Below are 21,696 nucleotides of genomic sequence, written 5' to 3' on the forward strand. Positions count from 1 at the left end.
TGCTTGATAAATACCTCAAGTCTGGTTCTGTGTGTTCTTGAAGAAGCCTTTATAACAGGAAGGGTCAATTCCCTTAGCCATTACAGGACTGCTTCTACATTCTGTCTGCATGGTTACTCTTGGAATCTTGAGGGGAAAAAAAGCTCTCTCATATCTTATATATTTTTAAGACAAGGTTTTCTGTACCCTAGGCTGGTTTTGAACTTGGTGTGTAACCGAGGATGACCTTGAGTTTCTGGTCTTCCTGCTGCCACCTTTCCAGTGCTAGGAGTACAGGTACCCGCAGTCATGCCCAACTAACACGGCACTGAGTATCAAACCCAGGACTTGGGGCATACGAGGCAAGCATTCTGCTCACTGAGCTTTGGTATTGATTATTTATTGACACATTCCTGCTACGTAGGCCAGGTCAGACTGACCTCTCAATTCTCCTTCCTGTGTTAAAATTATAGGAAAGTACCACCAGGTTCTTAAGAGTCTTGTCACTAACATATCTTAAGAGATCAACGTTAGTCTGATCTTGGTGTTTTCCGTCATAAATGTGGTAAGAGGTTAGAGCATTCTACGACTAATCCACCTTGTATTACCAGTTTTTAGGCATACAAAGAACACATGCAGACCTGCTCAGAATCTGACTCAAAGTTTAAAGGAGACAGATAAGAAATGAGGGCGGAGATTGCCAAGCTTGGCGCCTGCTGTTAGCTACCCACGGAGCCCAGGCTAGCCTCTGAGCCCTTAGTCACAAAAGCAAGCCTAGCCTAGAACCGAGGCCTTCCGCACCTGCGTGCTTCGGCGGCGTGGGAACGCGCGCGCGGTGCGCCCTCTGGCGGCGGCGGCGCGCTGCACCCGGCGCGCGCGGGAGCGAAGGCGCGGGGCCGCGGGCGGAGCTTCTTTGGGGATGGCGGGTGACTTGCCGCGCTTCCTGCTGGCGCTGCCGGCCGAGAGCGGACCCGAGGCGGTGCGGACGCGGGTGCAGGAGCAGGACCTACAGCAGTGGGGCCTGACGGGTGAGCCAGCCGGCGAGGCGGGGGTGGGCGGGAGCCGGGCAAGCGCCGGGCGACGCAGGCCTACGTGGGGACGGGCACGGCAGCTTGGAGCGTCCCGGCCACTCTAACTCCTCCCAGTTGGCGTTTCCCCGCCAACAGTGCATGCGCACTCACTTGTTGCAGCTCCATAATTAACTCTCCAAGCCGCGTCCGACGTTGTGCCCCCCAAAGTTTGTCCTGTGGTTACCCCCTGTGCTTTCGTGTTAATCCCACTCGCCCTTAGGAGCTCCAGATATGGAGACCCCAGAAGTGCAGATCCCAGGTGTGCAGACCCCAGGTGTGCAGACCCCAGATGTGCGGATTCCAGATGGACCCCCGAGCCGTCGCTTCGGGGGCGCCCACTCTATTCAGCGTCCCCCGAACCCCCCTTCCTTATGTATTTGCTGGGACTGTAGCGCTGGTTTAACGGAAAGTCAGAATGGCTCGCCCAGTCGTCACCATGTGGTCGTTATGTATTGCTGTCTAGAGCGGACTGTGTAAGGTATAGGGTGCAGATAAGCAAAATAAAACCGGCCCTCGCACCCAGTTTCTTAACTGGCGGGTAGATTCTTTTGAAAGTATACAGAAGCGTTCACTTAACTTACACGATTTGCAAAGTACCACGAAAATGTGAGGGTTTGTTCTGGAAAGGCAACAGAAGGTGCCTTTCTGCCAGGCAGTGGCTCACGCAGGTGGCTCTCTGAGTTCCAGGACAGCCAGGACTATATAATAGAGAGACGCTGTCCTTAAAAAAACAAAAACAAAAAAACAAACAAGCAAACAACAACAACAACAAACCAAAAAACAAGTGCCTTTCCTTCGGCTTACAGAAGGACGGATGCAGATGATGAGGTTGAAGAGAAAGGTGTCTCCTAGGGTCCTGCAGACCAAGCAGTTCATATCAATGTTTTTCCTTTATATTCAACTTTAAAAAGTTTATTTTTGAGATTGTAACAATCCTCCTCCACGTTCTTCCCTCCAAACACTCCTATATACCCTCCCCTGTTCTCCTTCAAATTCGTGTTCTCTTCCCCTACCCTTAATTGTTATTGTACCCATACACATTTGTACGATATTGCTTAATAGTGCTTGTTCAATCTGTATTAATGTCACTTGTATGTATGTTTTCAGGGCTGACCATTTGGCACTGGACAACTAGTTGGTGTGCTGTTCCCTGGAGAACACTTGTTTTTGCTCCCAGCATTTCTTAATTGCCTGTAGTTCTCTGTGTAGGGTTGAGGCCTCAGGGGCTCCTCTCTTTCCGTTTGGCCCATTCATTGGTATCGTCTCATGTTTAGGCAGTCATGTTGGTGAGACTATGACTGTAACTTCTGGTGTTACTAGCAGACACGATTTCACAGTAAAGACCCCTATCCACTGGCTCCTACAGTCTTTCTTCCCCCTCTTCCACAGTGTTCTCTAAACCTTAGGTGTAGGAGCATTTAGTAGATGTATCCTTTGGGAACTGGGTTCCACAAATCTCAAGTCTGTTGCAAAGAGAAGTTTCCTTGATGAGAAGTGAGGACTACACTTATCTGTGGGTACAAGACAAATGTTGATAGAATCGTTAGGGATTATGCTGGCTCAGTAAATTAGAAGATGTACATTGTCATCCAATAACTGATTTCACCAGCAGTGAGCAGTTAGCTTGGTTTCCAGTACCAGGCATGGTCTCTCCCTTGTTGAGCAGGTTAGTGAGCTGTTGGTTACCACCAAGGTCTGCGTGCTAGTACTGCATCCTTAGGGTTTATTTTACATGCTGGTTGTAGATGTGGTTCCGAGGTGGCATAGCTGGGTAAGACTGTTGGTTGCCTCCTTCAGTTGGAAGCCTGCATGGTGCATTCTGGTACCATGAAAGCCAGTCCTAAGGGAGGGGGGCCATTCAGGTCAGGTCCAGCTCAGGGTTCCCTGGGTCCTGTTTCTGAAGTGTGTGGGGTCTCCAGCAATAGGGACGTACCTTCTCCTTTGGTGGGCAACCAAGGTCAACAGCAGTAGGCTGGATGTTTTGGGAATCTCCTGGAAAGACTGCTTCTCATGTCTGGTATTGGGGCTTTTGTCAGGTGGTCTTTGGCTCTGGGAGGGAGCATTGTCAGCCCAGATGAGGCTTGCTAAAGCTATCTATGCATATTTATACACATAATTATGTGTATTATGGGTCTGTTTTGCTTTTAGATAGTTAATAGTGTGATTCTTTGTTGTTTTTTTCAGAGACACTTAACTGTTTTTTACCCTCCCCTCTCCTTATGAGTAGTTAGCCATTGTTTCCAGTACCAGACTTGTTTTCCTTCTTGTTGAGCAGGTCTTCCCCCAGCCCCACAAAGACCTCCCCCACTTTACCTTTCCCCTTATCTGTGTATCTAGTTTAAATCTGGCTTTGAGGACTGGCCTTTGTGTGTTCAGCATATCTTAATTTGTCTGTGTATCTTCCTATTTGCTTGCCAGTGGCCTTGGGAATGATACTTTGAAATATGCAGAAGACCCAGAAATGTGTGCAGATCAAATCCAGCTGCATATAACACACCAGGAGAGCATATATGTGTAGACGCATTCTTGTTGAAAGGAAGTGAGCAGACAGGAGGTTATAGGTTTGAACACATGGGATAGAGCAGTAAATGCAGAAGCGTGTGTTGGAGTGTCTGCTTATGAATGGTTAGTACAGGAAAAGACGAAACATAGATTGAGCCAATCAATACTGAATAGTAAACTTACAGTTGCTTTTTCTGTTTGCCAGAATAAATGCAATATTCTGAGGTGTCCATCCATTGAAAACATTTCTGGTCTTTCCTTCCAGTATGTGTTCATGAAATAAAATTTATAACCACACACAAAAAAAGAAATTTTAGTACACAATTCTATTGCTGCCAACATGTCCTCTGTCCTGCCAGTCTCTGGTCTTCATACACATTTATTACCTGTGTATGATCCCTGCCGCCTACCCTGTGGTTAGGGAGGTCCAAAACTGGGGTTCCATATAGATATATTATGGAATAATATTGGATGATTTGGATGATTTCTTATATTAATCCATAGTTTAGGTAGCCCTTCTTGGCCATTAGGTTATTTTTAATTTTTGCTTTCATAGATAATACTGATAGATATTCTCACAGCCAGATATTTGTTATGGTTATAGATTTAATACTACATTAGATTTTTTTATTATTTAATGTGTGTGAGTGTTTTGTCTGCTTATATGTGTATGCACATGAATGCCTGGTACCCATGGAGATGAAAAGAGAGCATTGGATCTCCTGGGACTGGAGTTACAGATCGTTGTGAGCCACCATTGGGTGCTGGGAATCCCAGGTCCTCTGCAAAAGCAACAGTGTTTTTAACCCCTGAGCCAACTCTCCTGGCCATAGTTAAGGACTTTTAAATCCTCCAGATAGTGTATCTAAAATAGAGACGGCAAAATGTTTGTACATTTCCTCACATTGAGCAACACTGGTAATTTCTAATTTGAGAAGTTAAAGTGGCTATTTTATTGTTTACCAGAATTTTTATTTGGTTACTAGTAATGATGGAGGACATTTGGTTATTTGTCTTTGGATTCAAAAGGCATCTTAGGGACTTTTTTGGTATGATAATGTACAGACCAACTTTTTTGTTGTTGTTTATTTGTTTGGTTGTTGTTCTGTCACTTTGGTCCTCTGTCTAAGAGTGAGAGAAAGACTAACCCAGACCCAATTCCTGTGGTTCTGTCATGACCTGACTGTATGAAAGCAAGCGCGTGATTTGGAGCAGGGCAGCCACAGACAGCTTGAAGTGGCGTTGATGTGTCCTCCTGGCTTCTGTCATGACTCTTCCCTGTGGGTTTTGGTTAGGATGTGGAATATCTTTGTTGGCATGGATTAAAGTGGGAGGGGTAGGTTTTGGGAGCTGCTGGTGCAGTGGCCTGGTTTTTGTTTTTGTTTTTGTTTTTCTGGCTTCCTGTTCATGTAGGTAGACATGTTGATGGTAGGCCAGTTCTGTGGTACTGGTACAGCATTCTACCCAGATGCTAACCATAAGGCCACTCCTCCATTCTTGTAATAATTTTATGGAGACCTAATTCTCTGTATTAAACCCATTTCTGTCTAAACTACTTAGGATAATTTCTGTCTTTGTATTTGACTCTTGAATGTTAATGCTGTTATCTGTGTGTAGATAATTTTATATCATTTTTAAAAAATTAAACTTTTAGGGCCCGGAGAGACAGCCTGGAGCATGTACTACTCTTGCAGAGGACCAAGTTCTCCAAGCACAGACAGCGCAGCAGCTGCCTATTATTCTGACTCCGTGGGGCTGATACCCTCGTCTGGCTTTTATGGGCATCTGCACTCATGGGTGCATACCCAGACACAGCCACACACATACACACATAATTAAAATCAAATCTTTTTTTTAAATAAGAAAATTAAGCTTTTTTATTACGGCAGACACAGAATCAGTCACATGCAGTAGCAGGAAACAATACAGAGAGCTCTCCTGTGGACTCCATCCAGTTTTCCCCAGTGATACCAGCTTGCAAAATAAGATGTTAGTTAGGAGTTGACATCTGTCTACACAGTCAAGATCCAGAACATTCCCTCTACCATAAGCACCTCTGGTTGCCTGTTGATAGCTATACTTGTTTCCTTACCACCGTTCTCTTGATCCTTTGCAACCACTGTCTTCTGCCTTCCCATTCCTTTTCCAGTTGTGCCCTCCCTCTCTCCCCTCCCCTCTCCTCCCCTCCCTTCCCTCCCTCCCTCCTGCCCTCTTCTTCCCCCAGTGCTGGAGATTGAACCTGTGGTTTTGCTGATGTGGGCAAAGCACCCTGGCACTGAACTACCTCCTAGTCCAGTCTTCTCTGTTTCTGTAATTTTGTCACTTGGAGAAGTGACATACACAACTTCTGTCACATGGTGTGTAATCTCAGGAGGTTGACTTTTCCCACTATTGTGTTTGGTTCTTCTTCTTGGTGAGAAGCATGGTTTTCCCACAGGCTGTTTACCATCTATACACGGAAATTGATTTGAATGTTTCTAGTTTTTTTCACTTTTACCCTCCTGCCTCTAGGGTTGAAAACATTTGTATGCTGGTTTGATGTCAAGATAAGTCTTATTTCCCTGTGACAAACACTGGGGAGCACTGCACCTGGGGCATGGGCTGGTTGCGTGTTTAAAGAAAGCATCTGTGCCAATGTTTGCATAACTCCCCCTCCATTCTAATAGTGGTGGTGACATCTGTAGTGGTTTAAACATGAATGTCCCTATTGCTTTGTCTCTTTGCCCTGCCCCCGCCTCCCCCTCTTCTGTTTTTGTTTTTGTTTTTGTTTTTTTAAGACAGGGTTTCTCTATGTAACAGGTCTGGCTGTCCTGGAACTTGCTTTGTAGAGCAGGCTAGCCTCAAACTCACAGAGGTCCACCTGTCTCTGTCTCCTGACTGCTGGGATTAAAGGCATGTGGCCACAACTGCCCAGCATATTTTGCCCAGTTTTTAACTTGGTTATTTTTTTTTCACTTGACATTTGAGTTCTTTTTATAGTCCAGATAATGGGATTTTCTTTCAGATATATGGATTTGCAAGACAATTATTTTGCTCAGATTTACCAGATTTATCTTACTATAGTTTTTTTGCTTGCTTGTTTCTGGTGTCAAAATGTTAAGAATTTGGGCCAGCAAGATGGCTCAGCGGGTAAAGGTGCTTGCATGCACAGACCCAAGTTCAGTTCCTGGATACCACAGGTGATAAGAAAACTGGCCCTAAGAGTTATCCTTTGACTCCTTTAAGTATTCTACCATTCATGTGCTCGAATTCACACATACATAAACACATACATGTACACATAAGCACAACATGAAAATAACAGAATTTGTGATGTCTCTTTATAGATCCTAAACACTTTTGTTGTCCCCTCCCCTGACTTAATTTTTGTTCCATAAGAAATTGCTAGATTTCTGTTTTCGTTCAGATTAGTGTAGTTCTCTCCCTTGAGACTGATGCAGTGGATAATTTAGAAGATTTGTAAGTATGTTGTTTAGTTTCCAGGAGCTCGGAAGCTTCCTTCTCACATTTCTATCAGCAGGTTCCAACTAGCCTGCACTGTGATCAGCCCCTCTACATCTTCTGAGGCTCATCTGATGACCTTCAGTTTGGTATATGTGTTCTGCAGCACTGAGGAGAATGCATTGGTACTGTTGGGTGTCAGTGGGCCTGTGGTCCTATTGGGAGGTGCTCTGGGAAACACATTTTCTTGTTCTTTCTAGCATCCTGAGGCTGACCCTGGTTTTTGGGGAATGCCTTTGTTCACGCGTAGAGCCAGCATCTTTGCATCTCTTGGCTTCTTCTTCTTCTGCATCATTGCTAGTGTTCAAGTGTTTCCCCTTTTTATTTGGTCTGACAGCTAGGGTGGGTCCTCCCATCCCAATTAAGTTAATCTAGAAAATCCCTCACAGGCTTTACCTTTTCCTTAGTAGCCCCAAGGTAGTTCTGTGTCTTTTCAAGTTGACAGTACAGTCCAAAGCACTTTACATGTTAAAAGTTATGATGCCTTCTCCTGTTTGAAAGTTTTAAAGTCTCCTAATGATCTGCAGGGAAAATAGTCTCAAAATGAAAGTTTTTCAAACAGGCTTTTAGCTTTATACCCCAGAGGCTTCCACAGGGTTGCCTTTTTCTGTCTTATCTAAACTTTAATTTGCTCATGCACCCTTTTTTGCCAAAGTGTACATTTTCCATGTTCCTGCAACTCTTTTTATCTCTAGATTCTTATTGTAACGCTGACTGAAATCAGCAAGCAGAGTCCATGCCACAGCTTAAATGCTGGGCTGTCTTGAAATTCCCTGTTGAAAACTTTAATCCTTCACTTTTGAGTTTGGCCTCAGGACCTTGACAGAACAGAGCTGGGTTGATTTCCAAGCATGCACCAGGTAGAGTCTTGTCCCCCTGGCACATCCATATCCTGAACTGCACCCCTGGATTCCTTCTGTCTTCTGGACGCACAGCAGCATCCAGCTTACACTATACTCGGGCTCTCTAGACCACAGCTCTTAACCTCCCTCCTGCAAACCAGTTCTACAAACAGCATGCCCAGATTGGCATAGCAGTGACCTCATTTCTTGGTATCAATTTTCAACGTTAGATGCTTTTCTTATCTCTGTGACAAAATATCTGATAAAAATAATTTAAGGGCGGAAGGAAGGACTTACTCTGACCTATGATATGGATATAAAGTTCATTGTGGGAAGCGTGGTAGTCTGAGCAGGTCCCAGAGATGGCAGTAGGAGATTCCAGGCAGCACTTAGTATGCGTCACAGGTGAGCTTGGGTCAAAGGTGGAACCAGGCTATAACCCTCCTGGTCTGCTTCCTAGTGCCCTCCTCCACCTCCTCCACTTCCTCTAGCTAGGCCACACCCCCTCAAGCTTCCACAACCTACCTGAATGGGAGAAAAAAAGAAAGAAAGAAAGAAAGAAAGAAAGAAAGAAAGAAAGAAAGAAAGAAAGAAAGAAAGAACGACTGCTCCTGGGTATGGTGGAGGGGAAGGTTTATTGTAGGTAACAGGGAGAGCACAGGAGAGTCCAGAGTGGTCATGACCCTGAGCCATGTGAGGAGAGGGGGTGAAGAGCCAGCTTGCCTCTGTCTTCGTAAAGACAAACTAGGTTCCTTTCTGCTTATGATTAAACTCCCGTTTCTCAAGTACTGGGCTCCACCTTACCTGCAACCTTAACTATAAATGGTTCTGCACTGCCTGTTCTAGGAATGGCAACCATGTCTTTGTTTCAGAAAGTTGTTTATAAGCATCTTGCAGCCCCACCTTTTTTCCCAAAAGGTTATATAACTATCTGTTGCGATGACTACCTTATTATGCCCACCTTGCAACCATGTCTTTGTTTCAGGAGGGACTAATTTGTTATGTTTATGTTCTGCTCCTGTAACTCACCTACTTTGCCCATCAACCCCCCCATTTGGAGACTCCCTACGGCTGAACTATAAAAACCGTGTCTTCCTCATAACCAATGCTGACCTCTCAAACACACCTTATGGGGGAGGCAGCCCACGTAAAGGAATAAAAAAGTTTGTTTTAATTCATTGCTCGTCTTAACTAATTTGGCCATGATGGTTTGGAGCAGTGGTCTTCCTCCTCCTGTCTTGGGATTAACGGGGAGGGGAGAGTGGCTGCTGACCAAGAGGGGCAGCCTGGCCAAGAGAGAGGCCACGAGAGTAGATGAAGCACCCAGATAACCAAAATGGCTGAATTATATAGGAAAGGGTGGCTGAGGAAAGGGCAGCTGGAGAAATTTAGGGTAGGGGGTGTGGCATGCCAGCCAGGAGGGCCATGTGATGGGTAGGGACTGAGGCTTGCAGGTAGAACCTGGCACCAGGGTCTGCTTTGATATGTTAAATGGGCACCTCAGCCCTTGGTCCCAGGTTTGAGACCTAACACTACCCAAACATAAGTATCTCTTGCTGGGTACCACGGAAGACTTTCCACATCCAGACACTGTGGCTACTCTTTCTGAAGGAGCACTGTTTCATGTTGAAGCATGGTGTGAAGTAATCCTGTCTATGTCTTTCCTTGGCACGCACAGTCTGTGTGCTGTTTGTTGATGAGCAGCTTTGGTAATGTTCATTTCTGGGAATGAGTAGTGGAGACTCAGGCAGCAGAGGTCAAAACCTTAGAAGACTTCTGTCAGGGGGTTAGGTGGCTGACAATGGCAGCGTGCTTTTGGAGTTTGAATAAATGATAGATGGTGACCTGGTCTGCATAAAAAGTAGCCAGTGGGAAGTGAGCCAGTGCTACCACAGGTCAGGTTTGGTGTGTGGGAGATGAGGCCGTCTTAGAACCCGAAACCTGCTGAAATTTCGGCTCTTTGGACCTATTCTGTTTTCTATTTCTAGGGATTCGTCTACGCTCTTATCAGCTGGAGGGAGTCAATTGGCTAGCCCAGTGCTTCCATTGCCAAAATGGCTGTATCCTGGGAGATGAGATGGGCCTGGGGAAGACCTGCCAGGTACGCCCCCGTGGAGTGAGCACAGTTGACCTCCACACGATTCATGGTCATCTTTGCCCCCTCATTGCAGCAGTGTGGGTTTCTTACCGGGTGTGGAATACGTAAAGTAACATGATAAGAGATTGTGATCTTGGAGTTGCTTTTTCTAGTTTGGGCTTCAAAAATTGTGCCACTACCCTTGTTTGACCTGTTTTGTTGTTTTATTTTATTTTTTAAACATGTGTCTGGGATAAGGCATGCCTCAATTAGGAGGACATTTAAAATTGGCCTGGTCCAGGGCTTTTCTCTATAGAAGAGAAATTTCCTGCCCTAGCATCAAGTTGGCTTTAACTTCCTTAGCGGTATTTTATGTGGTACCTGCTTTCTGGGTCTCTCTTGGGATAGCATAGGGTGAATATAGTTCCCTGTGGTTTCCAAATTCACTTAGCCAACTGATGGCCTTGACCTGGAGAGTCAGATGTGGTAGGCACCGTTAGGCAGGTGGAGTATTGATATTGACATGTCTGTCAGGATGATCAGCCTTGGGTTGACATGTCGTTTGTGGGTTTGGGTTGATAGAGAGTCCAGTTGCATCATACCATATGGTTAATCACATAGGTTTCCTCATCTATAGAATATTAAAGTCAGTGTAGTCAGTATACACAGCAAAGGAAAGCCGATTAAAAACCATGGTGATAGGCATTTCCCAATCCAGAGAGGGTTCACACGTGACCATAAGGAACAGCCAGGGTTCTTATTAATCCTGTTAGAAGCTAACCAACCCCTTCTAAGACTCATGATGTTTATACAAACCTCAGTCTGAAGCTGTGCATAGGCTAGCCCGGTCTTAGGTTGGAGACCACCTCAGGCACACCTTGCTCATCAGTCTAGGAGATGCTCACAGAGCAGCATGACCTCTGGAGAGGGTACCCTAGCTGGCTGCCTTATTACCCAAACTTAACAGATTCTTGAATCACTGAAGGACCCTCCATGTGTCGCTTTTGTTTTAGTCATTGGCTCTGTCCTGTGGGCCTCATTCAGCACAAATTCTCCTTGTCACTTCCCCCAAATATGCCACCTCCAAATCTGGTTTGGTAAAAGTTTATTTAGAATTTATGCATAATGTGAGGTTTGTTGAATGAAAGTTTCCGCCCTGCCAGCCTGGTCCCACAACCGCTTCAGCCCCAAATAAGCACACGGAGACTTATATTGATTATGAAACTGTTAGCCGATGACTAGGGCTTCTTATTTGGCTAGCTCTGTCTTAATTATTAACCCATTTCTGCTAACCTATGTATTTCCATGTGGTCTTATCTTACCAGAGAAGGGTCTGGACCTCTTACAGATGTGAGACTGGACTACATTTCCCAGAATTCTCCTCATCTCTTAGACCTGCCTATCTTGCTGCCCTATTGGCCAACAGCATTTTACTCATCAACAAATAAGAGAAACATATACAGAATAACAGCTTCCATCATTTATGCATTTATATCATGAAGGTTATATTGGTCTGATGGGCTCTTATAAAATGTCTGGTGTTCACACTGGGTTGTGCCAGCCTCATAGAATGAGTCTAGGTGTGTTCAGTTTTCTGGAAGAGTTTATGTAGAATTAATGTTCTTTCTTCATTTAATGTTTCCCAGAACCCACCTGGGCCTACAGACTTGTTTTGTTGCCCTCTCTGGTGGATGGTGATAGATAGACACATTCTCAAGTGGCGTCTTGCAGGCAGCTAAAGAGAACTGCTTAGATGCAGCTGAGTCACTCTGAGAAGCTTGCTCTGTGCAGCTTGCACTGAGAGGTCCAGTCACATAAATAATTTTAAAAGGACGTTATTTCTGTTATAAAACTAATATATTTTAAAAACCAGTCGTTTCTCATCACAGCATTCCAACCATAGTCTTGAACAGTAGTGCACATGTAGCTCTTACAGTTTGAATTTTGTCAGTCTGATATTGCCATTGTAGTTTTGCATTTTATGTTTTGCAAATATCCTAATTTACTTAAACGTTTTATAGGTAAGGAATGAGGGATCCTTATTGTGCTGTATAAATTAATCTTGATAAAATCTTTAGCATGCAGCTTTCTCAAGGTTTTGATTTATGTTTACAGTGTACCGCTCCCCCCCCCCCCAAAGAAATACCTCAGCTTTTGGGCACAGCATCTCCTCATGTCTTTATTTTTCCTATTCAGTGTAGCATCTTTCAGAAGTTATACAGGAGTGTCCTGAAGGAAGCCTTTGAGCTTTACAAAGGTTTTCATTTTATACCCTTTCTTCCACCTATGAAGGTAATTTATTGGGATATCCCTATTACAGTATTTGCTCCAGGAAAGCAAGGTATCACGTCTGTTATATAACTGGGATCAGAGACTGATCAGCCAAATGAACAGACTCTCAGTAGGTGTAGGAGGGAAGAAAGCTGTAGGGAAAGAGGGGACGGGTTTAGGAAGGAGGACCTATCCTCGTTGGGTGAGCCCAGCAAGCACAGGCAGCCACCATGTGTGGGCCATTCTTATGGTCATGTCTTGGCACAGCTGGTGTTTTATTTCAGAGCATTGCTGAGCTGACCTCGCCCATCAGGTGCCTTGTTGTCTTTGATTTCTATTCTTTCCTGGCTTTTTTCTTTGCATTAGAGGTTCAGTTACATAAATCCTCACGGCTTGGTACCTACTTAAGTAACTGAATGCCTTAAATCCCTTTGGCAAGTTTACTGAGGCTTCCTTGATTCCCTCCAGGAAAGGTGTACTCCCTGACACAGAAACGATCATACATAATTTCTTTGTAAATCAAGTTGCTCATAGAGGTGTGTGTGTGTGTGTGTGTGTGTGTGTGTGTGTGTGTGTGTGTGTGTTCTGGTGGCTGGGAGGACTTTGTGGTTATTTTTCATGAGGAAATGGGATCAGAACTGACATCCTTTTCTGTGTTGCAGACTATCGCTCTCCTCGTTTACTTGGTGGGAAGACTGAACGACGAAGGGCCATTTCTGATTCTTTGTCCCTTGTCTGTTTTGAGCAATTGGAAAGAAGAGTTGGAGAGGTACCGAGTACAGAGTAAATTCAATGAAATTTTACTCTTTGCATTGGTTAAGATACTCTGGCTGGTGTAGAAAATATGATAAATTAGTAGTGTCTTAAACAATTAATGAGTCTATTCTAGAAAGGCCTGAAATGAAGCAAGGTGGGTAGACACTGGGCATCCAGCACAGGAGGGTCCAGGTGTTATGACTACTGTTTGACAATTTAAAGGTCAGTACTCATTTTTAGTGACGTTTAATAGACTGAAGGAAAGCCATCCTTCTCATATGGATGTAAGGAAGTGACTCTTGTGGGAAAAGTTTCTGTTTCAAAGTCCTTTAGACATGACACTAATGGGTAAGCGTTTACATCAAGGCCTTACCTGAGGCTTGGCTGTGACCCTAGGCCTGATTTGGAGTTCCCAGGACTCTTTCTGATGGCCTCCCAGGGGCTACACATAGCACTCTCATGAAGTGTGGTTTTCCAGGTAACCTGCAATGTTCTGTGGCTCTAACATTTGCTCTGTTCATCTCTTTTCTCTGCCCCAGATTTGCTCCAGGTCTTTCCTGTGTGACATATGTAGGTGGCAAGGAGGAAAGAGCCCACCTTCAGCAAGGCCTACAACAGGAGCCTCATTTCCACGTGCTGCTGACTACCTACGAGGTAACATATACTTCTCCAGCAAGAACTCCTGACCTGGGCCGAAGAAGTTGTTAAGGCCACTACAATTCTATTTAAACGGAGTGTCCTTTGGGGGTCTGGAGGGAGGGAAGTGACACTTCATCACATTCTCAAAGAGGCTTTGTGACCATCGAAGTAAAGGATCATGGGACTTCACGTTGGTTAGTTTCCTTCCCTCTCATTCCTGCTGCTTCATGGGGCGTGGCACTTGAGCTGCCTCTTGATGGATGAACAGAAGTGGTGAGGGAAAGGGGCTCCTGTGTGGTAACTGGAGCACAGGAATGGAGGTCACCTAGTGTCTTCGTTAGGGTTTGTTTCTATTTCTGTGATAAACACCATGACCAAAGCAACATGGGGAGGAAAGGGTTTATTTCAGCTTACCCTTCTGGGTAACAATTCATGGCTGAGGGAAGTCAGGATGGGAACTCAAGGCAGGACCTGATGCAGAGACCATGGAAGAATGCTTCTCACTGGCTTGCTTCTTGTGGCTTGCTCAGCCTGCTTTCTTACAGAACCCAGGACCACCAGCCCATAGTGAACTAGCCTCCCCCACAACATATTAATCATCAATCATGGGAATGCCCACAGACTTGCCCCCAGGTCAATCTGGGGAGGGGCAGTTTCTCTACTAAGGTTCTCTCCTTCCAAATGACTGACTTGTGTGAAATAAAACTAGCCATGACACTTAGCTACACTCTCCTGTTAAGTTCTTGTTAGATAAAGACTTGGACCCTGTGAGCTAGACCTTCCTCTTAGCCAGACTCCCCTTTTGTTTGGACTTAGGAAGGATGCTTAGAGCTTTGTGCCTTACTCAGTGAGGGTAAGGCAGGACTGGACTGCTGTGATCGGAGAGAGTAACTGAGACAGGAAGCAGCTTGTTGGCACTGGCGTTTCCTGGCACTAACCTTTTTAACTTGTCTTCCTTACTTTTTCAGATTTGCTTGAAAGATGCCTCGTTTCTAAAATCGTGAGTAGGTTGTATGGCCCCAGGAACTGCTGCATGAACCATACAGTCATGTGTTACATTCATACTGTGGTAGTCTATCCCGCTCCTGTCTTTGTTTAATCTTGAAGTATTGATGGCTCAGGCTTCTGATTAGTGTTTTATTTCATTTAAGTGAGCATATTATCATTTCCATGAGAGGAATATGCTTTCCTCTCTTTTCCTTTCTGCCTGTTTTAATGCAATTTTATTTGGTAAGGGTACTAGAGATTAAAACCAGGGATTTGCATATGCCAGGCAAGTGTCCTAGCCTTTCTCTTTTTTAAAAGTGGCCTGTCTGTCTATTTGTCTGCCCTGTGTGTGTGTGTGTGTGTGTGTGTGTGTGTGTGTGTGTGTGTGCGTGCAAGTTAATTCTCTATCTCCCACTGTTTCATTTATTCTCTTTTTCCTGGCACTGTGTAGCATACTCCAGACTAGCTGGCCCTCAGCTGTCTAATTCTTGTCTCTCTATGGCCCGTTTAGCCGTAGGGGTGCTGGGACCACAGATGCTCTACTGTTATTGGCTTCTTACATGCTTTGCAGGGATCAAACTCAGGCTACCAGGCTTGCACACCAAGTGCTTTTACCTGCTGAGTCAGCTCCCTCACCGAATCAATGTGTTGGTTGGTTCCAGAGCAGACCTACAAAGACCAAGTCCGGGAAGGGAATGAGAAATGGACCAAGAGACAGAAGAGGTAGCTCAGTGGTTAGAGGGTTTGCTGCCCTTTCAGCACTCACGTCACTGGCTCACAACCACGTGTGACTCTAACTCCAGCCGCAGGGGAATCCGATGCTCCCGGTCTCTGCAGGCACCTTGTACTCATGTGCACGTGCATGTAATTAAACAAAAGAAGACATATATGGATACCTAGAAACCAGGCGATAAATATGAAATCTTAAAGGATAGCAGACTAGGGCATACATGTTGAGTATTTTTTATAAATTATACCATTTAAAAATCATAAAAACCAGGCCAGCCAGATGTGAAAGCACTTACCAGGCAAGCCTGACGACCTGAGTTCAGTCCCCAGAACCCATGGTGGAAGGAAAGACCCACCCCTAAACTTTGACCTCTGACCTCCACAGGTGCACACACAACAATTTTAAGAATTCAAAAAGCCCCTCCAGGGCATGTGTCCCCTGCTTTACAGATGAAGAAGATGAAGCTCAGAGGCCCCTGTCCTACTTTGGTTTCTGTTGCTGTAATAAACACGTATCCAAAGGCAACCTGGGGAGGAAAGGGTTTATTTCATATTACAGCTTACAATTCATCGCAGAGGGAAACCATGGCAGGAGCTTAAAGCAGATATCATTGTGTAACTCTGCTCACTGGCTCTTCCTGCCGTCCTCAGCCAGTTTTTCTTATACAGCAGGCCTAGGGATGGCACTGTCCACAGTAGGCTGGGCCCTCCTGTATCAATTAGCAGTTACAAAAATGCCTCACAGACTCTGGCCACAGTCCAATCTGACAGAGGTGATACCGCAGTCAAGGTTCCCTCTTCTTGGATGTGTCAAGTTGACAACCAAGATTAGCTATTTACTATAGCTAATGTCAATAAATAGCAAAGCAGGCCTTCAAAGTCAGCACTCAGTACTAGCAAGCCTCTCTGTAAGTGTGTAGCTGTACCAGAGTGCCGCCTTTCTCAGGAGAAACACGGTCTTTCTATCTGAGGTAATCTGTTCTAAGCACACTGGAAGGAGGATTTAAAAACCTAAGTAACCAGCGGACATTTATAATGCTGACTCATAGTGTGAATCCCACAACATAGATGTTTTCTTTCAATGTTAGCTAAGATTGTATTTCCCATCGCTGTGTTGTACATACTGAAAATGGCAGGGGAATGTACGTCTGTACTAAAGAGATACATTATAGACATTTAAGACTATGCTCGCCAGCAGTAGAAACAGCTCGGAATCTGTGGGTTACAGATTTACAGAGTCTCTCCGGTGGCCTCTTAAGAGCATCCTCTGACTCATTTTCTTTTAGTGTGTCCACATTCACCTTCTTGCAGCCTTGTTTCATTTAATAAGGACTTTTGGGTATTTGCGTGTATAAAAATGTGCCACCTTCAGGGAACCAGCCACCTGTTTGTGGTGGCACCGTACTCTGGGCAGTGGTATACCTTCTCTCATGACCACTGTCCAACTGTGGAGACCTTTAACCTTACCAATCTTAAGTGCACCCTGCTCCTGGTCTCCTGAACTCCTTGTGATCTTTTGGCCCCTAGTCCTCCCTCTGTCTGCAGGCCCCTGTGCTCCCCATTCGCTCGCATAGCTGTCCTCCTCTTCCTCCTCCTTTTGTACCTCCAGGAGAAGACTTCCTTTTCATAGGTCAGCCTCTGCATAAGGTCTTTCTCTAAGTTCTGAGGGATGTCTTTTTCACCCCATGGTTTGTCTGTCTGTCTGTCTGAGATAGAATCATCCTAATGTAGACCAAACCTGAGCATCTGAGTTCTATCCCAGAACCTACCTGGGAAAGAAAAGAATTGACTCCTGCAAGTCCTCTGACCACACAGACTGTGGCACACTTGTGCCCCCCCCAATAAATTAATGTAAGAAATTAAAATATAATGCAATATTCCATAATGCTCACTAGCAGAACTAACAGTCTTAATATGTTCTTCATTTTACCTTATATTTGATTTTTTTTTGCAATTTTCAAGAACATACAATATTTATGTTTTGCTTGTTTGGTTTTTATTTATTTTGAGACAGTGTTTTGCATGTAGCCCTGGCTGGCCTTGCTGTGTAGCTAAGGCTGGCCTAAAAGTTGTGATGTCCTTCTACCTCTGCCTCCTGAGTGCTAAGATTTCAGTTGTGTTCCACCACACCCAGCCATCATTTGTATTACGGTGACCATATATGCCTTTTTATATAGCCATATATCTTATTGCATATTATTAGATATTTAAGTTAATTTCAGTTTTTTCCTGCTTAAAGTAATAATCCTAGAGCATGTTCACACATATATATTTACCATATTTGGGGGTGGATTCCAACAGTTTCCCAAAAATACTCCTTAAAAAATGTGCTTCTATAGCCAAAGTGTAGTAGTGGTCTATACCTGTGAGCCTGGCCAGCACTTGGCCTGGGAGGCTGAGGCAGGAGGATCACAAATGTGAGGCCTGTTTGAGCTGCATAGTATGACACATGAGGGCTGGAGAGATGGCTCAGAGGTTAAGAGCACTGACTGCTCTTCCAGAGGTCCTGAGTTCAATTCCCAGCAACCACATGGTGGCTCACAACCATCCTTTATGAGATCTGGTGCCCTCTTCTGGTGTGCAGATATACATGGAAGCAGAATGTTGTATACATAATAAATAAATCAAATCTTTTAAAAAAAATGCATGCATGAGCATATATGTATGTGCTCTATGACCGAAAGTTACCCATCAGTTGCTCTTGCTAGCTACCGTGCAGCAAATCACCTCTGAGTGGCCACTGAAGACCTCGGTGTCAACAAAGCAGGAGACACTGGGCCTGGTCCCGTTGAGCACTTCTCATTTAAATCCTGCCTCTTTGTCTGTTGTGGCACAGCTGTCTTTCATATTTCTTATGGGTTTGACTCTCATTTCTGCTTTCTGAGCCTGACCAAATCACCTGACCTTTCAAAGCCTTCATCTCCCTATTGCCCCGATCCTGTCTATTCCTCGTGTTCTTTTGGACTAAACACACAGAGCTGCAAGTTCAGTACCTGACACATGGTTACAAATGTTTCTCCTTTCTCTCTGGCTTTGGCTCTTTCCTTCCTGCCACCTTTTCTGCCTCAGGGGGGCTTGGATGTAACCCTTTATGCAGCTGTTGTCTATTCACACGGCTGCGTCTCAGTGGGGAGGTGATTCAGACATGTTTCTGAGGCCGTGTCTGTGGTCAGCCTGTCTAACAGTAGTTGTAGCCTCATAGTGAATGAGTTGCACAAAGCTGAAAGTGGATTTTTCTCTCACAGCTTCTCTTGGAGTGTTCTTGCTGTGGACGAAGCTCACAGATTGAAAAACCAGAGCTCCCTGCTGCATAGGACACTTTCAGAGGTAAATTCACAGGGTAGCCTCAGCTTTCTGGTAGAAACAATCCATGTTTCTGGTACCATGTTTCTGGTACCATGCCTGCTGGTAGAGACAATCTTTAAAGAGTGGTTTTAGTTTTACAACAAGATTGAGCAGAAGATACGGAGATGCCCTCTTTCCGCTTCCATTCATATCTCCCCTCATTTACCAGCATCCCGTCAGAGCCGTGAATTTGTTGCGGGTGTTGACATTGTCACTGAGAATCTGTAACTCACAGATCTACTTTTGATACTGTAGATGCTGCTTGGCTGGGAGAAATAGATAATGACATCTATCCGCCATTGCAGTATCATGCATGGTAGTGGTAATTTCACTGCCCTAACAGCACTCTGGAGCCCTGCTTACTCATTCAACGCTTCCCTTTAAGAATGTTATCCAGGTGAGGTAATTCTGGTACTCGGCAGGGGTAATGGAGGAGGGCTGCACCATCGAGCTTTTTAAAAACTATTTTTTTAAAATAGTTTAGGCTTGAATAGTGTAGATTTAATTGAAACTTTTCTTTTTTAGTCGGATTACTGCTGGGCTAAATGAACATTCATTCGGGGTACCAGGAAGTATGCAATGTCTTTCATCCTATCTTTCATAAGATAATGTTTGGGAACATTTCAGCTCTCTTTGGAGCATCTTGGGTTTCCTTACAGAGACAACCTCACCATAAATCTCTGTTTGTGGTAGCAGAGATATTGGGCATATTGTGCCTCCCTCCAATTTACCCGTTTAAAGAATTTAATAACTCACATGAAGACCAACTCCATACCATTGTGTATCGCCTTCATCCTCTATGGTCTTTGTTATAAAATAGGATTCATTGTTCTCATCCTCCCTTGGCTTCTTCCACTGTTCTGGAAACATGGGAATGACTTTTTTTTCTCTGAGGTACCTATGGAAAGTGTTATCTTTCTCCTAGTTGAAAGGCGTGTTCATTCATGAGACTACACATTCGTTTTTGTGGTGATTGAGTTTGGTCCCATCCCATGATAAACCACTTGAACTTTGATCTGAGTTCTGTAGTTACTGACCTACAAGTTGCAGTTTGGGGAGTTTGAGAGAAGATACATTCTCTAGATTGCTGCCCCCTCATAGGGCATCCTCCCTGTTGCTCTCTGGTGCCACCACCTTCTTTTTAGGGACTCTTGGCAGTGTCTCCTTCCCAAAAGGTTTGTATTTTAGTCTATTTGTGCTGCTTTAGCGCAATACCAGAGGCTGTGTTATAATGAACAGACATGTATTCATCACCATTCTGAAGGCTGGAAAGCCAGATCAAGGTTTTAGGGAGTGTGCCATGTGGCGGAAGGGCAAGAGAAAGAAGTGAAAGCCAGCTCACTGGTTCTTTTAAAAGGCCCTTGATCCCATTCAAAAGGAGCTCCCGTGGCATTATTACCTCTCGGAGGGACACCTCCTGATACTGCCAAGTGGGCAGTGCCTGTACATTTGAGGGAGCACATTCGAGTCACAGCAGTTGTCATATTCTAGGTGTCTCTCCTTGTAAGAGAATGCTTCATAAACTCCTGTGCCAATTTACCGATGTGCAGTGTGAGAAGAGACGGGTACTGTAAAGGGACCCTGGACTTGGGGGTTTGAAATGGGGAGACTGAGTTTTGTTGCCATCTTCAGAGCCTGCACATATTATTCATCAGGAAACTAAGACTCAGAGGGATGGAGCAAGAGAATTGCTCTGGGACCTGTCAGCATTCCTTTTTAGGTGAGGATTTGGATTGCAGATCACTAGAAGGTTGAACAGAAAATACATTTATTTAGGTGGGACACGGTGGCACAGGTCTTTAACCCCAGCACTTGGGAGGCAGAGGTGGGTGGATCTCTGTGAGTTTGAGGCCAGCCTGGTCTACAGAGTAAGTTCCAGGACAGTGAGACATGTTCCCCCCCCCCAAGAAAGCAAAAAGACAAACAACCAAACAAAACCATTTATTTATAGGACTGAAAGGTGGGATGGGGGGATTCTGTCTGTCTGTTTTTTTTTCCCCCCTTAATATTGTCTATGAAAGTTGGAAGTGACCTAAAATGTGAAAATGGAGAGTTGGTGCTGGGATTTATGTTTCATACTTACAGTGCTTTTACAACCAAAGCTGCCATAAAAATCTATGTGGAAGAATATTTAATATTTAATAAGGAATGTGCTTATGCACTATTTTATGTGCAAACCTTATAAAGTACTATAAAGACAGATTGTCTCTGTTTTTTTTTTTTTCAAATGTAAGTTTTGATGCCAAAATGGACAGTACTTTGAATGGCAAACTTCACTCGTGTCTAGGAAAAGCCAAATATTGTGACTGGCGGTCACCTGTGTGACCCTCTGTTGTTTGACCACCACCGCAGCTCTTTACTGAAGTGCTCAGTCCACATAGTTGAAATATTTAGGAAACATCGTCCAGCAAGCAGAACAAGCCTGGCTGGGTAGACAATGAATGAGCATTTTAGAAAGAGCAAAAGGAGATTGCCAGGATGTTTGCCATCAGTTGTAATTTGATGTGTCACATCACTTTTTCTTACCACAAAAGCAGAGTGGTGTCTTATGATCCCTTCCCAGCCAAAATCTAGAAAGATAAGAAAAGGGAAAGACACCATAGCCAATCCTGCATTAACACTTCAGTATATCTAATATGTACTGTGTGTGTATGTATATGCTTAGTGCCCACCGTATTTCTTTATTTAAAATAACATGCATATATGGTGTATGGCTTTTCCATATTGTTACATTAATTTTGATGGTTCTTGTTTTATGAGTTCGAAGGTTGAGCATCCTTGATTATTTCATATCTCTTGTTAATATTTTTCTTTCTCTTTTTGAGCAAAGCAAACAGACTTAACTAAGGAAGATGAGAAGGAACTCCCAAGAAAATGAAGTGTTCCAAAGGGAGGAATACTCCACTGTTACCTTTTGTCTTAACCTTTAAATTTCATTACTAATTACTAGTATTTAATTACTGATAGGAAATTTCTTAGTTTTGGTTCTCTCATTTGT

General features: G+C 44.3%; 2 protein-coding genes across 2 annotated transcripts in view; one reads left to right on the forward strand and one right to left on the reverse strand.

The window, feature by feature from the left end:
- The window catches only part of Fmo5 (flavin containing dimethylaniline monoxygenase 5), a 43,051-nt gene extending 42,178 nt beyond the window's left edge, over window positions 1-873 (reverse strand). The window contains exon 1 of the mRNA XM_035450965.1: window positions 781-873. The gene's annotated coding sequence lies outside the window, so the exon portion shown is untranslated. The remainder of the gene's footprint in view (window positions 1-780) is intronic.
- Chd1l (chromodomain helicase DNA binding protein 1 like) overlaps window positions 850-21,696 on the forward strand; it is a 54,935-nt gene continuing 34,088 nt past the window's right edge. The window contains 6 exon segments of the mRNA XM_027393743.2: window positions 850-1,007; window positions 9,883-9,995; window positions 12,905-13,011; window positions 13,538-13,652; window positions 14,606-14,637; window positions 18,599-18,680. Of these exon segments, the coding sequence (XP_027249544.2) occupies window positions 899-1,007; window positions 9,883-9,995; window positions 12,905-13,011; window positions 13,538-13,652; window positions 14,606-14,637; window positions 18,599-18,680 (558 nt within the window). The 5' untranslated portion in view covers window positions 850-898.

The sequence above is a fragment of the Cricetulus griseus genome, assembly GCF_003668045.3.
Source record: "Cricetulus griseus strain 17A/GY chromosome 1 unlocalized genomic scaffold, alternate assembly CriGri-PICRH-1.0 chr1_0, whole genome shotgun sequence".
Classification (NCBI taxonomy): domain Eukaryota; kingdom Metazoa; phylum Chordata; class Mammalia; order Rodentia; family Cricetidae; genus Cricetulus; species Cricetulus griseus.